At 39.8% G+C, this 22,291-nt stretch overlaps 1 protein-coding gene across 1 annotated transcript in view; it reads left to right on the forward strand.

Annotated features, from left to right (window-relative positions):
- The window catches only part of b4galt2 (UDP-Gal:betaGlcNAc beta 1,4- galactosyltransferase, polypeptide 2), a 123,488-nt gene that overhangs the window by 96,793 nt on the left and 4,404 nt on the right, over positions 1-22,291 (forward strand). The window contains exons 5-6 of the mRNA XM_041055354.1: positions 2,869-2,991; positions 17,784-17,888. Of these exons, the coding sequence (XP_040911288.1) occupies positions 2,869-2,991; positions 17,784-17,888 (228 nt within the window). The remainder of the gene's footprint in view (positions 1-2,868; positions 2,992-17,783; positions 17,889-22,291) is intronic.

A 22,291-nucleotide genomic window follows, 5' to 3' on the forward strand; every position in this document is an offset into this window, starting at 1 on the left:
AATGTTTTGTATTTTGGCTCTGTCATTCCAGGAAGCCACAGCTGCTTCCAAATGTAAAAGCATGAAGTGTTTTGATAAATGGTGAAAACGTTGGCAGTGAAAGTCAGGTCACATTAAGTGCTACTCCATTACCTTAGCACCTCACAACACCTAACAGCTCTCTGAGCAGAAAGGGTCACCTTGAAGTCTATTTCACAACACAGCTCTTTCACACATATTCCACAAAAGATAGCCCCTCATGCAATGTGTTAAATTATGCTTCCATTATACTGCACATAATGATGGTGTTGCTGTTTAAGTACTTGTTGCCTGGGTATGAATGTGTGCAGCCCATTTTAGTCTCTGACGGAGAGCACATTTATGCTAGGTCATGACCTAAACCTTGCACTGTTACCAAACTATTCAGTGATTTACATGCATCAACATGGACTGTCAATTTGAAATAAATAAGATATGCAAAATATAACTATTCACCATTTAAAGAAGAGAAGAAGACCACAAGTTGATGCAGTAAATGTGTTCAGCTTGTTTGATGGAGTTAAAGGGCAGATGTTAATGTAAGAAAAAAAAGTTTCTTCACAGTGAAGCTTCACAGGTTAAAGTGTGAAATCTTTCACACCTCGAGTATTTCTTTGTAGAATCAAATATTCATGACTAGGTAAGGGACAATCAATGTTAAAGTTTGAAAAACAAAAACTTGACTATTAAACACAATTTAATGGTCAGAAATTCACCTAAAAAATGATGTGCAAACAAAATTAAAAAAAAAAAACATTTAAAGGGAACCATTTTACAGAATAAATCAGCTTTTATAGGTATTCTTCCGAAACTCATCACACCATTGTCAAATTTCTGTCAGGCCTACATTGTATCAGAGTAGTGTTTGAGAGTTAAATCACACACATTTCCCAGGAAATAATCAGACCAGTATGAAGTTTATGGAGCCACAACTGTTGGAGATATTATATAAGAGTTGTTTATCTTCTTCGTAGCAAGACTTAATAAAAAATTTAAACTCACTCCTCAAAGTTGATCAAATTTCCCGTCTCCCTCTCACTCTTCTTGTTCTTCTCCTCCTCCTTCTCCCCTAGCATGTGTCCTTTTTAAGCACTCGATCTCTCTCTCTCTCTTTCTCTATCTCTGTCACATGCACACACACACACGCACACGCACACACACACACACACATACGTTCTTCACCACATTGTTGCTGGGAGAACTTGTGCAGAAACATACGGTCTCATTAATTTCTGCTTGTCATCTTTCAACAGGGAGCTGTCACACATTTGACAACTCATACTGTACAGAATATCCACACATGCACGCACCGACATGCACATACGCATCACCCTCTGGTGAGTCTCCAGGCGGCTGTCATGACACTCCCAGCTGACGTCCGTCCCACTCCACTAGTCTCACAAGTTTTGTGAAAAAAAAAAAACCCTTTGTCTGCCTTATTTTGTCCAGTGTCTAGACACACACACACAGACACACACTTCTCTTTGTTTCCTCTGTTCTAATCTTCTCTTGTCCTCTCTTTTCCTCTTTCATTCCCTCTAATCGTTACTCTAATGTTTTTTCAACTCTTCCATCAAGGGATCGTACAGTAGGATTCCTGTTGGGGTACTTATATTTATTTGTGGTTCATGTAACATGTGTTTGTCACCATTTTTGTGACTTATTTATCTCCATACTGGTAAAGCAGAACATGGATGGAGCATGTTGCTGCATTACTGTACAACCATAAGAGGTATTTTGCATAAATACTATAGCCCCTATTTATACCCGGTCATTTCATGTGTTTTCAGGGGATTATGTATGGATATAGTTTATCCACTTACTGTGAAAAGGCACCCATAAATTATCCTCTTAAAAACACATCAGAGACAAGGCATATTGGGAAAAGATCTGATTGTCGAAAAAAGATTTCAAGAGGTTATTCAAATGCAAATAGCGATCCATCTCTTCAAGCTGCATATGAAAACCAAAACTCCTGTTAATGTGTCACATCATGTGATGCTGCTGTCCAGGAATCTTAATAACCTCAGATTAACAAGGACTGGACACATCAATATGTACAAGCAATCCCAGCTTCCTTTGTTGTTGTACTGGATGTATGATAGGTCATTTTCAAACCTATAGTTAAATTATTGGATGAGTTGCTCGTCCAGGTCAGACCTTGATTCATTCTCCCACCTAAACAGCTAGAATCCATTAATTTTGTTCATCAGTATCCCAGTATGCAAAGTGCACCCAGCTATGGGAGCCTTTTAGCTCCAACTTGCTATGTACATCTTGTCATTGGGTGAGATGGAGGTCAGATCACTTTCCCACCACAGACGAACTGCTGCAAATTTCATTTGTGACTGAACCAAGACCACCACTTCCCCTAAGGGGTGTCAGTGCGGTTGTTTTCGTTCATACCCGAGTACGATAGCTGTGTTCAGATCTGCCTAAGGAAATGGTACCAACAGGGAACCGATGTCCAAATGAGCTAGACTAAACAACACAGGTTTTAAAAAGCTTTTAAATGTATGGTAAATTTGCTCAATCTAGTATTTTGCAGTACTTTTTTTAAACCAAAAAGCAAATATCCCTATGTGTTAAAAAAAACAACACAGCAAAACGTTTGTAGAATATTTGTAGTTTGTAGCAAATAGTTGAGGCTGCAAATGAAACCTGTTGTTTGTTTTTGCAATTATAATTTCTTTTGTAATAATATACTCATAGGAAATGCTGCATGTAGTTCCTTTGAAATGTAATTTCTTCTTCTCGCCTGTCTTCAACTGCTCCCTTATAACATCTCTTCCCTCTCACCTTCTTTCCCTCCCGCAACTATCCCATCTCGTCCTTTCCCCTCCCCTGCAGGCTGCCCTATGCAGGATACTTTGGAGGAGTTTCAGGCCTCAGTAAAAAACAGTTTCTGAAGATCAATGGCTTCCCCAATGAGTACTGGGGCTGGGGAGGGGAGGATGACGACATCTACAACAGGTAAGTGTGGAAACAAATTCCATGAGCTTTTTAAATTTTTTATAAAGGCAATAAAGTTTGAATAAAAAAACTAAAACTAAATTACTTGTCAAGAGGAGCAGTTTACAACCAATACAGCACACAGAACATACCATCTGTCAGGGTTATGTTCGGTAGTCTGTTTGGAATTAAGTCCTTGTCAGGCCACCAGCTGCAGCACATCCACACATACACACAGTCACACACATTCATACAAATATGCACATTATTTCACCCTCTACTGGAGGCTATAGCAGTGAAATCAAGTCTCTGAACTGAAAGTGACACTGAAGTTCTTCATGGAGTGGGTGATTTATTATAATTGTTCAGAGAAGGAGAATAACTAGCAAATAAATTAACCTTTTGAAGCTCTTCAGTCAGCTTTAAATGACTTGCTCAAGTTCACTAATGATTTTACTGTGGAAGTGTGCTGAAATCAAACCTGGGAGCAGACTCATCCGTTTGACAGAAAGATGACTTAAGACTGTTTAGATGTGTTGGACCACTTACAGGGCCATTAGGTCAATTCATCATCTACTAGGAGAGTTGTTTGGACTGAATATTGTTTAATTTTCTTGTGAACTGATGATCTGAGTATTAAACAAATGATGACTGCACACAACACACACTCATGCATCTGTACTACAGGAACACAGTACATAAGGGTTTACTTTGATTGCATGTAAATACCTTAATGAAACTTTTAATGGAGTTTTCTGTGTATTCCCTGCTCAGTTACACCTATTAGCTCCACCGCTCACATCAACAAAGAGGAAATGTCAGCTTCGTATCCCTGTAATAAACTGAAATAAACATTTAAGGTTGCGTAAAGATTTTCACAATTGAAGAAATTGTCAGTTGTCATGTCAGATTAGCTTCAAAAGAAAATGTATTTCAGTCACATGAACAGATGCATTTGTATTCAGAGATTGAGGCTTGAGTGCACTAATTATAAACACACGCACGCACAGCTACACACTCTCACACAGCAGGGCAGTTCTCCACAGACAAAATGCGACCTACAACTTTATTATATCTCTATTCTTCACTATCTGTTTTTCTTTCTCTCTGTCGGTGTCCTGCTGTCACTCTCACACTGTGAAGCTTATCTTTCTCCTCTCAGTGTTATAGCATTATAAGAAAAAGTGAAACTATAGAATATAAAAATAACATTTGAAAATTGGTGTTTTTGAGAATGGACTGTGTCTGTCAACACAGTATTCAGGAGATTACAGAAGTTTGTCAACATCTGGGAAGATATAATAAAAGAGATCTATGTGTGGTTCACTGAATAGCCATGTTGTGCGTGCATGAGTGTGCGCGTGCAATTATGTGCCTAAGGATGACAGATAAAGATAAACCTCTAACTTTTTATTGGATGATGGCTGCACTAGGTCATTAGATGCTGTAGATTTCCCTCAAGATATTTTCTGCTCTCCAACTGAGCAGCTTCAGCTGCTATGAAATGTGAAGTGACATGCAGGAACATCATTAAAATCCCAGTCAAAAAAAAAAGGAAGTTCAGAGTTCTGCTATTCAAATTTACCTCAATTTTCAAATTTCATCCTCAGATAGAAATTGTAGATCTCAGAGGAGACACTTTAACCATGTAAACACTGATTTGGTTTTTCTATATTTCTTTGGATAAGGTATAAACTGTACACAAAATGACATCTGGCATGAGACATGAAGAAGAGAGCAAGTTTTTTTGTGGTGTTTCCATCCTTTGCCATCTTATGTAATTATAGTGAGACTATATAATGTAACTTTTGCAGAACAGTGGCCACAAGTGGCAGTTCAGTTACAGGATAATGGCTAATTCAATTACCTTCATTTTCCAAGATTGTCTGGGGTCAGTCGCTTTAATGATATCATATCCCAGTGGCGTAGAGGTTTAAGACGCCATCCACATAATCACCACATAGTATGTCCCTAGATTGAGTCCATCCAGGGACCTCTGTTGGATGTCATCCCCCATTACTCTCTCTCCCTCATGTTCTGTCAGCTCCTCACTGAGTACCAGAGGTCTTCAAACTGTAATACACATTTTTTCTTCGATTCAGCATCATTTACACGCTAAACAGATGTTCCTTATAGCTGAAAAACTTGCTTGAGTATCATCATATTTTTATATCAAAGTATCAAAGTGATCCAGTAATAGTTGTCTGTACATCCATGAGTATTCTGCAAACTGCTAATAGTTGTTTTGGTATACTTTTTATAAAATCTAAACAATTATAGGCTAAAGAATAGGTCTCAAGTCTCAAGTTTGAATGCAAGATCACACACCATGGCATAACACTTATGTTGTGTCATGCTGGGAAGGGGCAGAAAATCATTAATCAAAGATACTTTGGTGCAACAAAGGTGAACAGCTGACTGTGCTGGAGAATGTTCAACATATTGCAAATACAAATGGACAGTGGAGAAGAGGGTTACGCTGCAGGAGTTGTTTGAGAAGTTTCTTTGGATATTTTGACACTTTTTTTTCCAGCATGTATCTGGACTCAGTTGAGGTTGTGAATCCAAGCAGACTACATTATAACTGCTGTCTGTCTCTAGCTAGAAACTTTTAAAGCCCACAGGCAGAGAGTGTTTGAACATAAAAGTTTCAATCTGCATTATATTGGAATCACATCCAATAATTTGGTAACATTTGAAAGGATTGAGTGGTAGCACTTAGCCTTAAGATGATTAACATTAAAACTTTTGGTACAATGTTTCCCAGCCCAAACATATGAATGACCCATACAGCTATGATCAACCCTTCTCCATGGAACTGTAGACGGCTGCCCACAAGCTCAGGTGAGCCACGTGTACAGTACCTGCCCTGCATGAAACCCCTGAGAGCTGAAATAAACAAATATCTGGAGATTTTTTTTCCAAGACTCGGTGGAGACCAATCTGGAGCTAAAAGTCCCATAAATATTGGACATACATTCATCAGGTGGCTGTAAACATACCCAATGGGATGTTATACGTTGCTCTTTGTCAGGTGGAGGTTGTTTGCTCACATTTGCTCACTTGAGGTCAAAAATTGCTGGCGGCAGAAATTAAGTTTCTGTTGGCAGTGACATTTTTATAACAAGAAGAGAAAAGTGATTCCTATACAGAGCTTATACAGTATTGCACAGGGATTTGTCAGAAATATATTGACAGGTATAATATCTCAGTGTCACGCTCTATATGGTGTGCTCTTTATCTTATTTCTTCATTTGTTTTTATACAGCTCCAGTGGTGCAATCAAAGACATATCTTGAGATACACTGACTTATACAGGGTTCCAAAGTCAATCTTGTAGTAACTTCAAGGGGAAAAAATTGGCAGAAACAAACAACTGCCCTTGAAAACATACTGGGACAAGCTGTTGGAAGAAGACACTGTGTGGACAGGGTTGTGTGTGATTGTAGCTGAGGTTATGAAAGCACTCAAAAAAGTCTCCTACTTAGTTTTCTCATGTAAAATCTTGAGATTTAAATTTCTGTCTGTCAGTCCAGGCTGTTATATTTAAACAACTATTGAATGGATTGCCATGAAATTTTACTACAGACATTCATGGTACCCAGAGGATGAATCCTAATGACTTGTGATCCCCTGATTTTTTCCTCTAGCACCATGAGATTTGAATCTGTGGTTAAGAGTGGAATGCCTTAATGACCGTTGGATGGATTGCCATAAAATTTGATACAGACATTCATGTCCCCCTCAGGATGAATTGTAATGACTTCGATTATATCTTCAGTTCCCGTACAGATCCATTATCGGGTCCAGTACTTTGGATTTTGACCAAATACTTGCAGAACTATGATATAACAGTCCCATCAGGCTTTTTGCAGAAGGGAGAATGGAGTCCTGTGTAGCTGAGTGAACTAACAGGCAAGCTGTCTCTGTCTCTCAGGACCCAGTAAACCAGAAGAGAAGGGTAGAGGGATGGAGAGGTAAAAGAGCAGCGGTATAGAAGTGAGTGTTTGGCGCTCATGAAATCTGCCCCTTGTTTTTCCTCTGTTGTTAAAAGGTTGCAGGGTTCAGGGGTGTGAACCCTGCAAGCAGCCAATGTGCCCGTCAGCCTGGTGTCCAGTCGAAGTGTCCTTGAATGTGACACTGAACCTCCATCTGCTCATTTTTTGATAGCAGCTCTGGAAAAAGGGGGCATCAACTAAATGACAAAAATTGCTGTTTCACACTCTACTTCAGCACCCCTCTTCACGCCTCTCTAACCTTCCAACTCTCTGTGCCTCTTTGCCTGTCTCCCTCTCTTCCTTCCCTCCAGCAGTTTCCTTTTTATGCCTCCACGCTGGTGACAGCCATGGCCGGAGGCATTATGTTTTCGGGTTGTCCGTCTGTCCCATCCTCATGAACATGGTATCTCAGGAACACCCTGAGGGAATTTCTTCAAATTTGGTACAAACATTCACTTGGACTCAACAATGTACTGATTAAAGTTTGGTAGTCAAAGGTGGAAGGTCAGTGTTACTGTGACCTCACAAAACAAAGGCTTGGCTATTTTTTTTTGTATATCTGTAAATTCCTTCAAATTTTTTTACTGCATATATTATATGAGTCTGGACAAACATGGCTTTAAACTGCAACGTGAGTGGTTGCTGGAGGCATACAACTGCAAGGCACTCTAGTTTATTCTGGTTTTGATGCCACAGACCATGGCGTGGCCACTGCCTGAAATGGGTCCTGCTAGCTTTATGCCAGCCTGGGGGAACTAGCTGTTCCTGCTGCTCAGTGCAGCCAGAGCCTGTAGGACACATGCCACTTACACAGCTACCAATGCCACTTGCCCACCTCCCACCCTGTCTACAGAGTTAGTGGATATTACAGAGAGAGAAGAAGAGAGAGGAAGGGTTTTCTTCCTCACCATCCTCTCACCCTCTCTGAACATGCAATTGTAGCTTCGGGTAAAGACTGTACCTCTCCCCAGGGCTTCCCTGGCAGGCAAGCCTTCAACACACACACTCACTTCTTTGCTTGCCCTTTCCCCTTCCTCCCTCCCAGCAGTGGCTTTCAGCAGAGCCTGAGCCTGAGCCAGCATCATGTACACATGCAGCCACAGCAGCACAAGGACTGCACGTGTTTCTGTGAAGCCTTGACAGTGGCCTTTTGGGCCTTTGATAAGTTCAACCACACTTTGGGTTTTTTGAAGTCTCCACCCTCAGGTCAGGTCAGCAAATACGTCAAGTGCTTTAAATCTCAACTTTTGACCTATTTTTTTCTCTCTTGCATTTTATCACTAGTGCTTGAACCCTCAGATCTGGGTGTCAAAATGTCTAAAATCTGAATGGATCTAAATGGATCAGCACATGCTCGCTATCAGCTCAGATCACAAGGGATATCATAATGTCTGTAGGATTATTTTAGGAAGTCAGTAGCCTATGTAAAAAGAGGATGCTATAAATTGTCAGTTTTTAAAGATTTAATCCGCAGATATCAAATTGGTTTGAAAATGTTCTTTTTTTCTATATATCCCTATTTTTTTATTTTTGATGCAGGAGGTGTTGGTGCTGCCGGTGTTGGTGTTAGATTGTGTTAGGGTCTGTTCCGGTCAACCGCTTTTGTATCAGGTGTAATTATCCTTGGGTATATTTGGACCAGGTGTGACTGTGCTCAGGTCCCCTTTGCATCAGGTCTTTTTTTTTTTTTTTTTTTTTGAAAACTAATTTATGCATAAGCCTTTGGGTTGGTTTGGTTTTCTGAGAGTGAGTCACCTGCGTTATAGCAGCGCTCAGAGACCAATACACAATCATTGTAGTTCCATACGAAAAACAGAATTTAAAAATATGATCTGGAATGTGTTTACACAGGTTTAGCATGAGTAAAACGTAAAGCCATTACACTGGTTTTATTAACAGGATTGGTAGGAGTGCATCTGTTCTTTCACATGCAGGACTGAAAAACACAGCAGAAATATACTGAAGTTCTATCAGTAGTATTCTTTCTTTCTTTGAATCAAAAGAATTTGCAATTGATTTAATCTGCTTGAAATAACAAAGGGGCAAGGTCTGCCACACCAGGGAATTCCAGTTCAGTCACTCATGCTGCTCTGATTCAGTCATTTAATTGAATTAAGTGGTAATTTAGTCATATCTGTTGTTAAATTTTTTTCGAACGTGCTCCCTGGACAAATACAAGCAAGCACCCACAAAGTTTGGCATAGAGAACAAACAAGTCCCCCGGGGCAAACAGAGCAAGCAGGCATGTTTTCTTCATGATATGAAACTTTCAATATGACAGTAACAGAAAAGAAGTCAGGCTAACACAGTAGAGAGCACCTACTTCACATCGGAGTAGAATCAATGTGAGGTGAAGACGAGGTGATGGAGGGAAGCAGCAGCAGCGAACACAAACAGCAGCGCAAATGTGCAGAACGTGGAAATTCACTGCTCTCTATCCCATTTAGGTTCAGAAACACTTGAAGCCAAAAAAGCATCTCCTCTGGTTATCTGGTGATTGTAGAATTGATTTTAAGAGTTTGCTCCTGGTCTATAAAGCACTTAAACATCTGGCCCCAGAATATATTTCTGACATGGTTCCAGTTTATCAACCCAGCAGGTCCCTCAAGGTCACGACTGTTTTTTTCAACAACTCAACTACTCAACAACAACTCAAGACATTTTTGTTTTGTTGTCTGTATGTTCGTATGTATGCATGCACTCTTCCGGCTGAGAAACAGGAATGGGTTGCAACAAAGGTCCCCCAGCTGGAATCCAATGGGTTCTTTGATAAAAAGTCAAAGGTACAAGCCGAAAAATGTGAGGCAAGAAGTTAAGTATGGCTCCCAACGTGAATTTCAGCAATAAAGATCCAATTACAGAGTCTATAATTCTGTTAAGTGCACCGTTAACGGTGGGCTGAAGCAAGAAATTACACTGCTGAGAAAACTGACAATACAATCTGCAGCTTAAATCAATTTACTTCTGGAATCCAGGTCAATTTGGGAATCAGTTTGGGAATTCATGACCTGTGGTGCCATACTTTGTTCACAAATTCAACGACGAAGCATTTTTCAATTTGCTACAGCTCTGATTCGTGGCCTCGGTTCTTCTCCAACACAACAGCAGCTGAAGCTCAGGGGTATGTTAGTATTTAGAGCTGTGCACCATGCCAATATGACAGCTATAAACTGATTTCTTAATTAGCACTGGTTGTCATATCAAAAACCTCCTCACACTGATATTCTGTATAAATTCTGGGTCAAAATCAGGTTTGTGTAATGTTGGATATCGTCTTTAGAAATGGCATGTCAAGCGAGTGATGGAGTCTGCAATGCTGCCTGCTAAATAATGTAGTGGACTGTGAATAATGCTACTGTTTTGTTAATGAACCCCAACCAGCCTGTTTCATGAAGGCAAGGTGTGGAGCTGTGGAGTCTCAATGACTTTTGTAGGACAAATGTCAGCCCCTAAATCAGTGGCAGTGGCATATGCCAGATGTTGAGTGGATTAACAATTATATATTTTCCTACATGACACAAACAGCTCTTATGTATTTACGTATATGTGATGCCAATTTCGTATATTTAAAAATTAGTTTCTGAGAACACTGTACATGTGTTACTAAGAAATAAGAACAGATTTAAGCCTCTGTGAGATCCTTAAATTTGTATTGCAACTGCATGTAATCAAACCAGTGATCCGAGATGTGTACTGTTACAGTATGTGACCCTCCAAGTGAAGTGAAGTTTTAAAACTGGATACGTCCCATATCCCCCACCCACCCATATTGGAGAACTATTGAATACAGGGTTAGTGAATGCTAAAAAAAAAATGGGAACATGCACAAAAAAATGTGAAGCAAGAGTAGGGAGTGGAGTTGTGGAAGGAGGAGAAGAAAGGAGCGGAGGGTAAAGGAGGAGGGAGAGAAATGAAGCATTGAGTGGAAGGTATGGTCCGACAGAACAGGCACAGTCAGCAGCTGCTGGTACAGGAAATCTACATGCAATGAAGCGCTGGAGCACAAACTGACCAAAACTCAGCTCTGCCCCCTTTTTATTAGCAGAAAAACAAGCCTACCTTTGTATTCAGACATAAACCTTTCTTTCTAGTAATTTTATATGATTAATTTCCTAGTTTTTTTTTTTTTTTTTTTAAAACATGAATATAATAAGATGACCTTCATTATTCCGGGGAGGGGGGGGGGGGGGCGATTTGAGCTATTTTGCTAGTACAGAGTAGCTGTAGCACCTAACACATCCTCCATTTCCCTTACAATTAGTTCTAAATTGCGTAGATTTTTCTTGGAAATATCCTTGTAATTTACAGCTGAATACCAGCAATTTTTTTTTTGAAATCATGAGGAAAATTTCCAGGAAATTTGCTGGAATTACTAGAACCATAAAATGGAAGCATTAACCTTTATTCTTGCAAGAGAAAATAAGATTAGGTCTTAGGTTTTTTCTGATGGTACAATTTTTTAAAACATTTACTTTATTTTTATTTTATTTTTATTGGCTGATTCGGAGGTCATAGTTTATACACCCCTATTCACATCCCACACATACTAATATTTTTTTGGTTCAAACATTTTGATTGGCTACATTCTCATTAAGCAGCCCCATTTTAAAAAGTGTACAATTTTTTTAGTTTATGTATGAAAAGGACAACAAGCTGAAGGCTGAAGGTTTTTCGCTCTCTCGCTCTCTCTTTCGCTCTCTCTTTCGCTCTCTCTCTCGGTCTTTCGATCCCTCCATATATACCAGATGTGTTCCCACTGAGAGAAAAATCCTTCCTCCTATTCACACCCACACACCTCATTTTTCTATTACTTCCTCTCTCTCTGTGCTGTGCATCTTCCAACCCACCACCACAATCACCACCGCCACCACCTACTTGGCCTCCTCCTCCTCGGCCTCCTCCTCCTCTCCCATCTCATTTCTGAAGGAGGAGGGAACTGAGGCAGGACATCGGACTTAGCTCCCAATTCTCCTCCACTCCATTGCGCTAATGCAATTAACTCCACTGGTGGGAATAAGAGAGGAGAGCTGGAGAAATTCATGATTAATCCAATCAAATAGGTCCACGGTCTGTCAGTGTGTGTGTGTGTGTGTGTGTGTGTGTGTGTGTGTGTGTGTGTGTGTGTGTGTGTGTGTGTGTGTGTGTGTGTGTGTTGAGACCACTGTCCAGACTTCTGTGATAATGTCCTCAAATGCACACACATACACACACACATGCACAGTCCTCCTCCTCCTCCTCTGCCTTAGGCTGCAAATGAAACTTTTCACGGTAGATCATATTAGCAGGCAGATATTTTTCTAAGGCGAGAGAAGTGCTGGACAGTCCACTCTGCTTCACAAAATGAGGAGCTTTTTAAATGGACAAGGTGCCTCTGTTGGTTAAGCAGACTTATACAATTTAATGGATTCACTCGGGGAGTCCAACTGTAGCTGCATTTATATGGAAAATTTTATTCCACTAATAACCAACAGTAACAGTTCAAACCGAATAAATCTGCCTTATTTAAAAATTTAACTCTCAAGATTTCAGCCCTGACAAATACACAGCGTTCTCTGTGACTGCTTCATAATAAAAGGCATCCTATGTTGCGAATGTGAAGAGACAGAAGTAACACTAGCTTACATGCTGCACTGTTCCCTGTAAATCTCTTGTGTATTGTGTAGATAATTTGAATCTAGAACTAAAAAAAGTACCATATAGAGAGATACAGTCAGTTGCAAGTTTAATCAGTACATCTAGCTCAAGTTGTTGCAGTGTAAAGCAACAGTCATGCTATAAATCCTTTTGTTTAAACTGTCTTAGAGAGGTGCTGACAGGAGTTTCAATTATTTTGTCCACCCTATATGTATTAACGAGGATAGACTGAGTAATGTTCACAACTGAACGATATTCTTCGACACAACAGATTTCATCAGTTTTTCTTCATATCATCCAGTTTTCCTACTTTCTAATGTGTCATACTGCGATACATCGAATGCCGGTGTCCATCGTAATAAAGGTTTCTGGACTGTGTAAACACCAGGGACAACAATTGAAATTGTATTTTTTTTTGTTTCACAAATATATTACAGTCAGAGGCTGTTGCTTTACTCATATCATGGTACAACTTTGCGATACCGTCCCAGTCTTTGAGAAACAGTGGTGTCCTTCTGTCTCCATTTTACTGTCTCCTTCACAGCTCCCAGTCATTTTCACTTGACTCCCTATAAAAGTGCTTAAAGGACCCCCACCGTGGGGAATTTTACAGCAGCCACCCACCTGCTGTGTTTCGGTGGAGAGGCGTCAGTTCTGGATTATATACATCACACAGGGGACACTGACAAATTCTATCCTGCAACTCCACTGTGTCCTCAGTGTCCTGTCCGTTACATAATATTCACACTACACTGTCACGCTATGTTACTGCCTACCACTGTCAGAGCAGTGAAAACTAATGACTGTACCGATGTGTTGTTGGAGTGTGTGTGAATGTGTGCGCACATTAGTGCTCCAGCCGAAGTTTTGTTTTTGTGAAGGACACAAATCTCTGCTGTCTACAAGAATGAAGAGGAACTAGTTGATTAGTTACAATGCAGCACATTACAACATACACATAAACATCCACACATGAACACACAACCCTACAAGGTCACAGCTGGAGTGGATGTTTCTTTCAGATATTTTTTGCACCAGCTGCACACTGTTCCTCTGAAGCCACATGAAGCCGAACACTGAGCGACATATTTGTTTTGTGCCTGTGTGTGTGTGTGTGTGTGCGTGTGTGTGTGTGTGTCTTTTCTCATCAAGCATCTTTGACCAGCACTTAATCATCATGCAAAGATTTGCTATTGGCAGATAATGTGACAGAGAGTCGACCCACTCTCAGGGAGCTCTTCATGAGACTCGAGGGTTTTGAGCAGAAAGCAGGCAGAGAAGTTAACAGGTAGAGATACAAGGATGCGGCAAAAGATAAAGATCTCGAGGAACACTGATTATATTTGCATGATTACCAACGTTTGACAACAATGGGAATAGTCGAAGATGCAACAGTCCAGTCGACTGTTGCCTCCAAAGCTTTAACATTTCCCACAGCAAAGAGGTGAAGCTGCTTCTAATCATTTCAGCACACAAACAGATGATTGATTTGGGGCATTCCTTCTGTTCCTTCCTCTGCATGTTTGTATTAGTAGTCCGATGCTCATCTATGCTTTGACCAAACTTACAGCTCAAGTAGATCCAGTGCTATTTGACTTTTATGTATTAAGCAACAGACTAATTCTTCTCAGTGAAACCTGCTTAGCCAGTGAATGTGCGAAAATGTTGGGGTTCATATGACTTTGGTTTGCTTTTAAATTTGTGTTGGGCCTACTGGCTAAAACCTGCATTACTGTATTTGTATTTGAGGGACATTGTCAATCATTTGAAGTAATTTTTTTCTCTACCTGATGAAAGCTGCCTGCTGCTGCTCCAAGGAGAGGTGGATGAGAGCTGTGAGATTAAATCAAAACATTAAAGATGTGGACCAAAAAAATTTGTATTCACAATGGAGAACAAACCAACCAAATGTTCATCTGCTCTAAAGTATCTTTCATGAATTAAATCTCAGAATATAAAAATCATATTTAGGAATTTAGACTGAATTAGGTGAAGAAAGAAGGAGTCATTTCTAGCTGATATCACCAAGGCTCAGTCAAGCCTCACACACTCTGCAGGGCAACGGGCACAAAGAAGATTATTTTAAAGATGCAGAACTGTGCATAATGTATAACTAAGCTCACTGAGAAGCTGAGGAGGCGAAGGAGAGGGGCTGTCTCACGCACGTTCTTTCACTCTCACATTATTTGCACCATAATAAATCTTTAAATTATGCAAATTCATGCATTTTCACACGTGCATGCACAGACACACCAACAAAGGCAGTCATCCGTGCATGTGTGCCACATCAGCAAAGTCACTGAGACTTTGAAAGAGACAGAGAGAGGGAAAAAGAAAAAAAGATTTGTTATTTAGTTTTTCAGTGAATTTATTTATGGGTTGTTTTGATGGAGTTTGGGTTTTGCCTCTTCTGGGTTGCTGTTCTTTTGATGGCACAGGGCTGCATTCTGGGTTATTTACATTTTGCTGGTCTGTAAAGAAGATGAGAGGAGAGACAAGTGGGGAGATAAGAGAAGGAGAGGAGGAGAAGGAAGGTGAAACAAGCAAGTTGTGAAGGGAAAAGGATGTAGCGGAGTGAGGAGGTGAAAAGAACAGAAAAGAGGATGGCAGGAAGGGGAAAACAGGAAGATGCTCAGAGATGAAAAGCGATAGAGGGGAAGAGCAGATTAGAAAGGACAGTGCAGCGGAAGAGTTGGACCAATAAACCAATAGAGCCCAGTTTAATATAAATACTAGAGGCAGGAGGAAACAGCTAGCATTGGTGGCTCTGCCAAAAGTTAAATAGTATTAAAAAATTAAAAGTTACATGTGGGTGCTATTTCTTAAAGCAAAGAATGGGGCATTGCTTTCATTATCGCTAGATCTGCCCCCCTTTTTCCAGTCTTTATGCCAAGCTAAGCTAAACACGTACATCCTGACTTCAGCTCCATATAACACACAAACATTAAACTGACATCAATCTTCTCATCTGATTCTCAGTAAGAAAACAAGCAAGTTAAATACAGAGGCTCTTCACCATGCCAGAAAAAAAACTGTTGGAAAAGACGAATACTTGTCATGTTATGCCAGCACATAGAACTGGATATTAACCTTCAATATTCTGTACAAACGTGCTATCAGTCTTCACAAACCCATAGCTGGAAAAGAGAGATGAGACAAAAGTGGGAGAAAGGGGAAAAAGATGGGGAATAAAAGGGGAAATAGATAAGGAAATGAAGAGACATGGGCAAATGGGCAAGAAGGGGAAAGGATGATGTGAAAAGAAGAGAGGAGGGAAAAGAAAGCAGAAGAGGTTGAGGAGTTACGAGACAAGAGGAGGAATTTGAAGCGTAGAGTAGACTGAGAGGTTGTTGAGGAGCAATATCAGGCATGAATGCTTTTTAAGACGGAGAGACTGCACGAATCAGAGCGTTGCAGCAAATAAGAATTGCTCATTCAGTACACATATACACAATCCTTTATATGATCGCAGGTATGAATATCAATGTTTCCGTCAACCTCTGGGTTTAAGCTGGGCTTTATGTGGAACAGATCTGTTGTTTGTGTTGCCTACACTCCATTTGTTGTTGCATTAGATAGAAATCTCTGTGCAGATTTGCCCTTGTATTGCATCTTAGTGGTAATACAATGTAACTACTGTCTCAAAGTCCTGATCCTATGCTTTGTTTTAACTGAAACACACTGTAAATCCTTGTCTTTTTTTCCCAGCTGGTGTAAAGTAAAGTTCACAGCTCCCAGAGTCAAGCAATTTGTTTTCTCAGTGTTATAAAAGTGTCTGGCCAGAGTTTTGTCCTCTCTTTTTAGGTTTTTCAGGAGATCTCTGCTTGGTAGTTTTTTTATGTGTGTCTGTGCGCGTGTGTGTGTGTGACACTATTTGCAGTGTGCTGTGTTTAGGGCAGATATGATATGCACTCTTTGGGCTAAACACAGCCCCAAGAGCCCTGTATGTAAGACTGCAGACTGATGCTCGTACACCAAGTCAGCAATAGAAGTCAAATGAGCATCTTTTTGATGTGAACTGAGGGATTGGTTTGGATTTATCTCACTGTAATATGTCTGTGTTCAAACTATATTCACATATGCACATTGGAAGAGTTATTGTTTGCTGTAATCATTCCTCCAGGCCTGTATTAGCGGTTAAGTGATTCTCTCCCACTGCAAATACGCTGCAAAAGGGTGGTTTCAGAACAAAAGCGCAAGAGCGAATAGTTTCTGCAAGATAGAGCACAAAATGAAGAGCAGAATGTAATCCTACAAAGCAGCTAATTAGGATGCTACAGACTTCGACAGAGAGTAAACAATCACATTAATTTTCTAACCTCGTATCCTTGTCCTTTCTTATTTATTCTGCAGTGCTTCACTCAAATCCCAGTAGGACTGGAGAGTAGAATTACATAACTTTGGGACATTAGAGAAACAAAATTAATTTTTTTGAGCGACTGCAGCCACTCTGTTCTGGGGGGCAATAATGGCTTTGGTCTGCACAGAGTTGAACTTTTGGTGTGAAAGCACTGGAAAGTAGATGGCGAACTTCTTGTTCCAAGCAAAAATATGTTCCAAAGTTCAGCTAAGAAAAGCCTTCACAGTCTTGGTTAAACAAATCAAATGGATGTCTGTCCTGGGTGTCATCCGTAGTTTTATTGCCCGTGTCCTGTGACTTCCATGAAGTTTCCGTCCACTGCCACAAGCAAAATCTGTCTGCACTAAAAGTCGGTAACTTCCCACTTAAAACTAAGTGCACTTTGTTTAGACATTGAGCAAGTGAATATTCATCTCATCTTCTTTGTGCCTTGATATTCTTAATAATCTGATATTCAGATTTTCAGTTACGGCTGACGAGCATTTTATAGACCAAACACTTATTTAATTTATTTAAAAAAACATAATTTAAAACTTGTCAAACCTGGGAACTTGTCATGACATCTGATACACTCAAAGATTAAGCAGTTGATTTTATAAAACAACTGAGAAACAGTGGAATAAATAAAATAAATTGTTGCAGCATTTCTACTGCATTTCTCCATGAAACCTCAACGTGTACTCCCTCTCCTCTTCTTTCTCAGTTTGTATTTTTTTTCTCTTATAATCCGCCTCTCTGTCTTCCACCTCTTTGTCTTTGTGTTTGTTTCCCTCTCTCTCTCTCTCTCTCTCTAATAGATATTGTTTCTGTATGTGTTACAGGATCACTCTGAATGGGATGAAGGTGTCCAGGCCAGACGTTCGCATCGGCCGCTACAGAATGATTAAACACGAGCGAGACAAACACAACGAGCCCAACCCACAGAGGTACTGCATCATTGTCCAAACTCATTCTCTGGCTTTACATTTGGATCGATCGCACTCCTTTTGTTTCACAGCTACATACTCCAGATGTTTCTTTCCAACATTTTCATCTCCATTTGAGAAAATTATGATTATGTGGTGCAAAGGGCACACTATCAGTAACATGTCCCTGTAATTGGTGTTAGCTACAGAGCAATATACTGCTTTTGAACATCCAATATAAGTGCAGCAGTGAGACACAACAACTATCATGATACTTCTATTCACTGTCATCCACATTATCTGTTTTCATTCTGTCCACTTTTGATTTAATTGCATGCTAAAGATAGTAGTTAACCTTTAACCAGACATGGTTAAATAGAAGGTCTTTGCCTTTTTTGCCCTTTTTCTTCTTTCACATTCACATTTATGTCTGAGAGCTGCCGACTGTTTGTACAGCTCTCCTGCTGTTGCCCACTGAGCAGCTCCTCATAAAACACTGCAAGTGAAAGGGAAATCCTCCCTATAATACATCTTAAAAGTGTTGAAGTAAATTATTATAGACTTATTTTGCAAACTGCTTCATTAGCTGACAGATTCATATGCTTAAATGCCCACTTTTTGGTCAAAGCAACATGTCGACACTGAATGTGAGGAGTGGATGGTGCAGATGTGACTTACTGAGAGAATTTTTTAATTTGCAAGAGATAATTAGAGTGCTTTTCAGTTAATTTTGGTTTCTGTAAATTTTATTTCCCCAAAGGAAAATGGTATTTCTCCACACTGCCAGGAATTTCAGTTTGATCTGGTGGAAAAAAAAAATACTGAATTGTTTTATATTTAATTTTTGGCCTCTAAACTTCACATACAAACATACAAACACTATCATTTGTAAGTTGTTTCTTTTTTTTTTTTACTAAAAAAATATAAATTCCACAAAAGGTTGCTTAAACCACAAAACTGCCCACCAAAAATACAGAGGCCTTAGGATCCTCAGTTGTTGCTTTACCTCTGAATGCTCGTCACCTCAATAACACTCCTGCTGCTACTGCTATATATTTCTATAACCTGTACAAATAAGATGGGAGCTTGATGCTGGAAAAAAGCAATAAAACTGGGCTTCAGTCAGACACTTTTTAATGCTTGAGGAGTTGCAGACCATCCTGCAGAGAGACAGACACATTCTTCCTGTAACTGATAAAACATTTCATTCATAACAGGATGTTAAAAGATTCATGCAAGAAGCCACTGAAATGCATGGAGACATTAGGACATGCTGAATAAATAACATACATGGATTTCAAAGATTTCTGGTCCTTTAAATTCAGTTTCTGCTAATAGATGCAAGTTGCATGAATTCAAATAATCTTATTTGGCTGTAAAGTCAGTGCAGAGTTGCCGGATACAGTTGCAACACTGGATGGGGCCTTCATGTATACAAGTATCAAATGACTAAGCAAAATAAAAATAAAAACAGTCCTCTGAGGACTACAGTTTGGCCTCTCTGGTCACTGAGAGCCTGGAAGATTTTAAAATGCAGACTACAAAACATTTTCAATATAACAAAATTTGCTTCTCAGAGATACAGCCCAGGGGTTTAAATGTTGCTCTTTTGGCTACACCCATATAAACTGCTTTTCAGACAAATGTGTAAAAATGCTTCCTGTATAAATGTGTTATTTTATGGTTTGATGAATGAGACCCAGTATGCAGAGATGAGCCCTTCTAGACACATTAATCACCAGGAGTATAGCACCTCACATTAAGCTGCTTAAATGTGGATTATCACTGTTTATTCTCCTCTAAGAGCGCCCGTTTTCATGCCTGGATAGGCTGGGCAGTGATGCCGCTCAACACAAAATCGATAGCTGCTGTAGCTGGGGTAGAATGAAGATATAGTGAATGTTGTTCCCTCTTCCAATATTATTTTAGTTTGATGTCTTATGACATTATTATGTCACAGCATTTTGACAGGACTATGCTGCCTCGTGGTTCACAGTGGGGTCTAGTTTAGTTGTAGCTCCTAAATTGGTTTATAAGAAGATTACAAATTGCTGGCAAAGAGAGTTGTGTGAAGAGGAGTGACATTTTTTTGCTGCACTTAATGTGCGTCCGGCCAAACAAATTGTGACATGTTTGATTTGAATTTTATATATAGCCTCCAAACCTTGCATCATTAGAATCATCTTTATTTAATCAGGTAGTGTCATTTATATATCTCTTTTGCAAGAGAGACTTGAGTTCAGCAGTTCAGCATCCTGTAGTAAGTAGTTAGTGACATATTTATCTGAAAATGTGTTTGGAACAAAAGATGTGTACTAGCTTAATGAGAGAAAACCTTACCTTACTCACTCACCTTCTCTTAATTGGTATTTTATAGTTTCAGCATGGCCCCTTATTTGGTCAAGTCTGTATGTATCATCCCATTCTCCATGCTAACAGTTACAGATAAAACCCACCCATGATAAATGTCAGGGAGGACTTGAAATTAGCCAAAAGGTGAGGTTGTGACATCAACTCAAGAACTCAAGAAAAGACAGAGACATTATTTTCACCTGCAACAAGCACCTGCTGAAACAATTGAGATGTCAGACTTCCATCTAGAAGTGGTTTAACTTTAACACTCTATACTGTAAAATGGCAGCAATAACTTAAATGTGAAGATGTCTAAAATAACCAAGCCTACATAATATGTCATCCATCATTGTTTTGTAACTGTGTGAGTGGGTGTGTGTGTGTGTGTCAGAGAGAGAGAGAAAGATTCAACGATCCCTCAGTAATTGCTTGCTGAAATGACACCAATAGAGATGGGAGCCAGCTAGGTCAGACTAGTCTAGTTGCCTTCATCAAAGTCAATAAATCAGCCACTAGACTGAAGTGTGTGTGTGTGTGTGTGTGTCTGTGTGTGTGTGTGTGTGTGTGTGTGTGTGTGTGCGTGTGCGTGTGTGTGTATGTGTGTGTGTGTGTGTCCCTGCTTGATACTCAGTTCCCGTTTTCCTTCTCCTCTTGCTTGTCGCTCTGCACCCCTTTTCTGGTCCATGGACCAGACTTCCTCAATAAGAGGTGACACCAACAGGGACGCTATTTATTTGGAGCCAATACATTATTCATAACTGTAGCGAGGGGCAGAAAATAGCGAGCCTATTAGTCGGCGCAAACTTCATTTTTACAGCCCTTCTGGACACTCATTATAATGTCTCGGAAATTTCGGCTTAAAGGGTATTTTAAAAAGAAGTGGGATTTAGACTTAAATAAAGCGTGGTGGCTCAGAATAATCAGGAGGTTGTGAAAGGAGGAATGACCACCTTGTGGCAGTATTCAGGCAGTGTGGATGGAGGGGAGAGGGTTTTTTTTCATTACTCTTCCTGCATCTCTCTTTGGACCTGAAATTTAATCTATCCGTTTTCATCTTCATAAGGAATTTTTTTTTTCATTTATTTCAGTGCTGTTTTTAGGGCTTTTTGATTTATCTGCAAGTGTTAAACCCGCAGTCTATCACGTGCTGTCACAGTATTTTCTGTGGTTGACAGAGTTGTTGGGAAATGGGGGAAACTGGGTGACAAGACTTAGACTTGGTTACCAGAGGAAACTTGGTTACCAGAGGAAACTTGGTTTAGTAAGAACTGAGTGAGCTATCCCAAAATGGGCGGCAATAATCAGTCTAACATCTGCATTCTAACATTTTCACAATGACAGTGCTATCATGCTAATGCTTAGCAGGTGTGATGTACAAAGCATAGCTAAGGCTGGTGGGAGTGCCATCGGTTTTGCAGGTATTTGGTTATATCCCAAATTCTGCCTGATGACAGCATTAGATTAAAGTTAGAAGTTCATCAAAGTTATTACAGTTAATCCTCTGGGGGACAAGAATGTCTGTACCAGCTTTCATAGCAATCCACCTAAGAGTTGTTGAGACATTTTGCTTCAACCCACAAAACTGAATCTCATGGTGGCACTTGAGAAAAAAGTCAGGGAATCACTAAAGTCAGTAGGATTCATCCTCTGGCAACCATGAACATCTGTACAAAATTTCAAATAGTTGAATTGCTACTTACTGGTAAGTGTGAAAGAGTAAGGTTGTTTATATCTCTTTCAGGACTTTTTGAGCTTTTATTAGAATTCCAAGATTTCTGACAAGTTGGATTTACAACAAGAAAACATTGACTCACACAACTACAGCAACAACCAACAACATCAATTTGTCTTTCCGAAATGCCTTAACAACCCTGTTTTACTTCTCAGGCTGTACACGCAGAGGCTGTCACTCAGTTATACAGATAAACTAAGCTTCTGTTTCTGCTCCTTGTCTTGAGGTGCAGGCTTGCTTTTCTGTTTAGATTCAGATTAATGATTAAGCCTTTTGGGAGAGTTTTTCCAGAGTACCAGCGTAATGTCCAGCATTTACCAAGGGAAGCAATGTCTCGACT

This window comes from Toxotes jaculatrix, chromosome 14, assembly GCF_017976425.1.
Source record: "Toxotes jaculatrix isolate fToxJac2 chromosome 14, fToxJac2.pri, whole genome shotgun sequence".
In the NCBI taxonomy this organism is placed as follows: Eukaryota; Metazoa; Chordata; class Actinopteri; family Toxotidae; genus Toxotes; species Toxotes jaculatrix.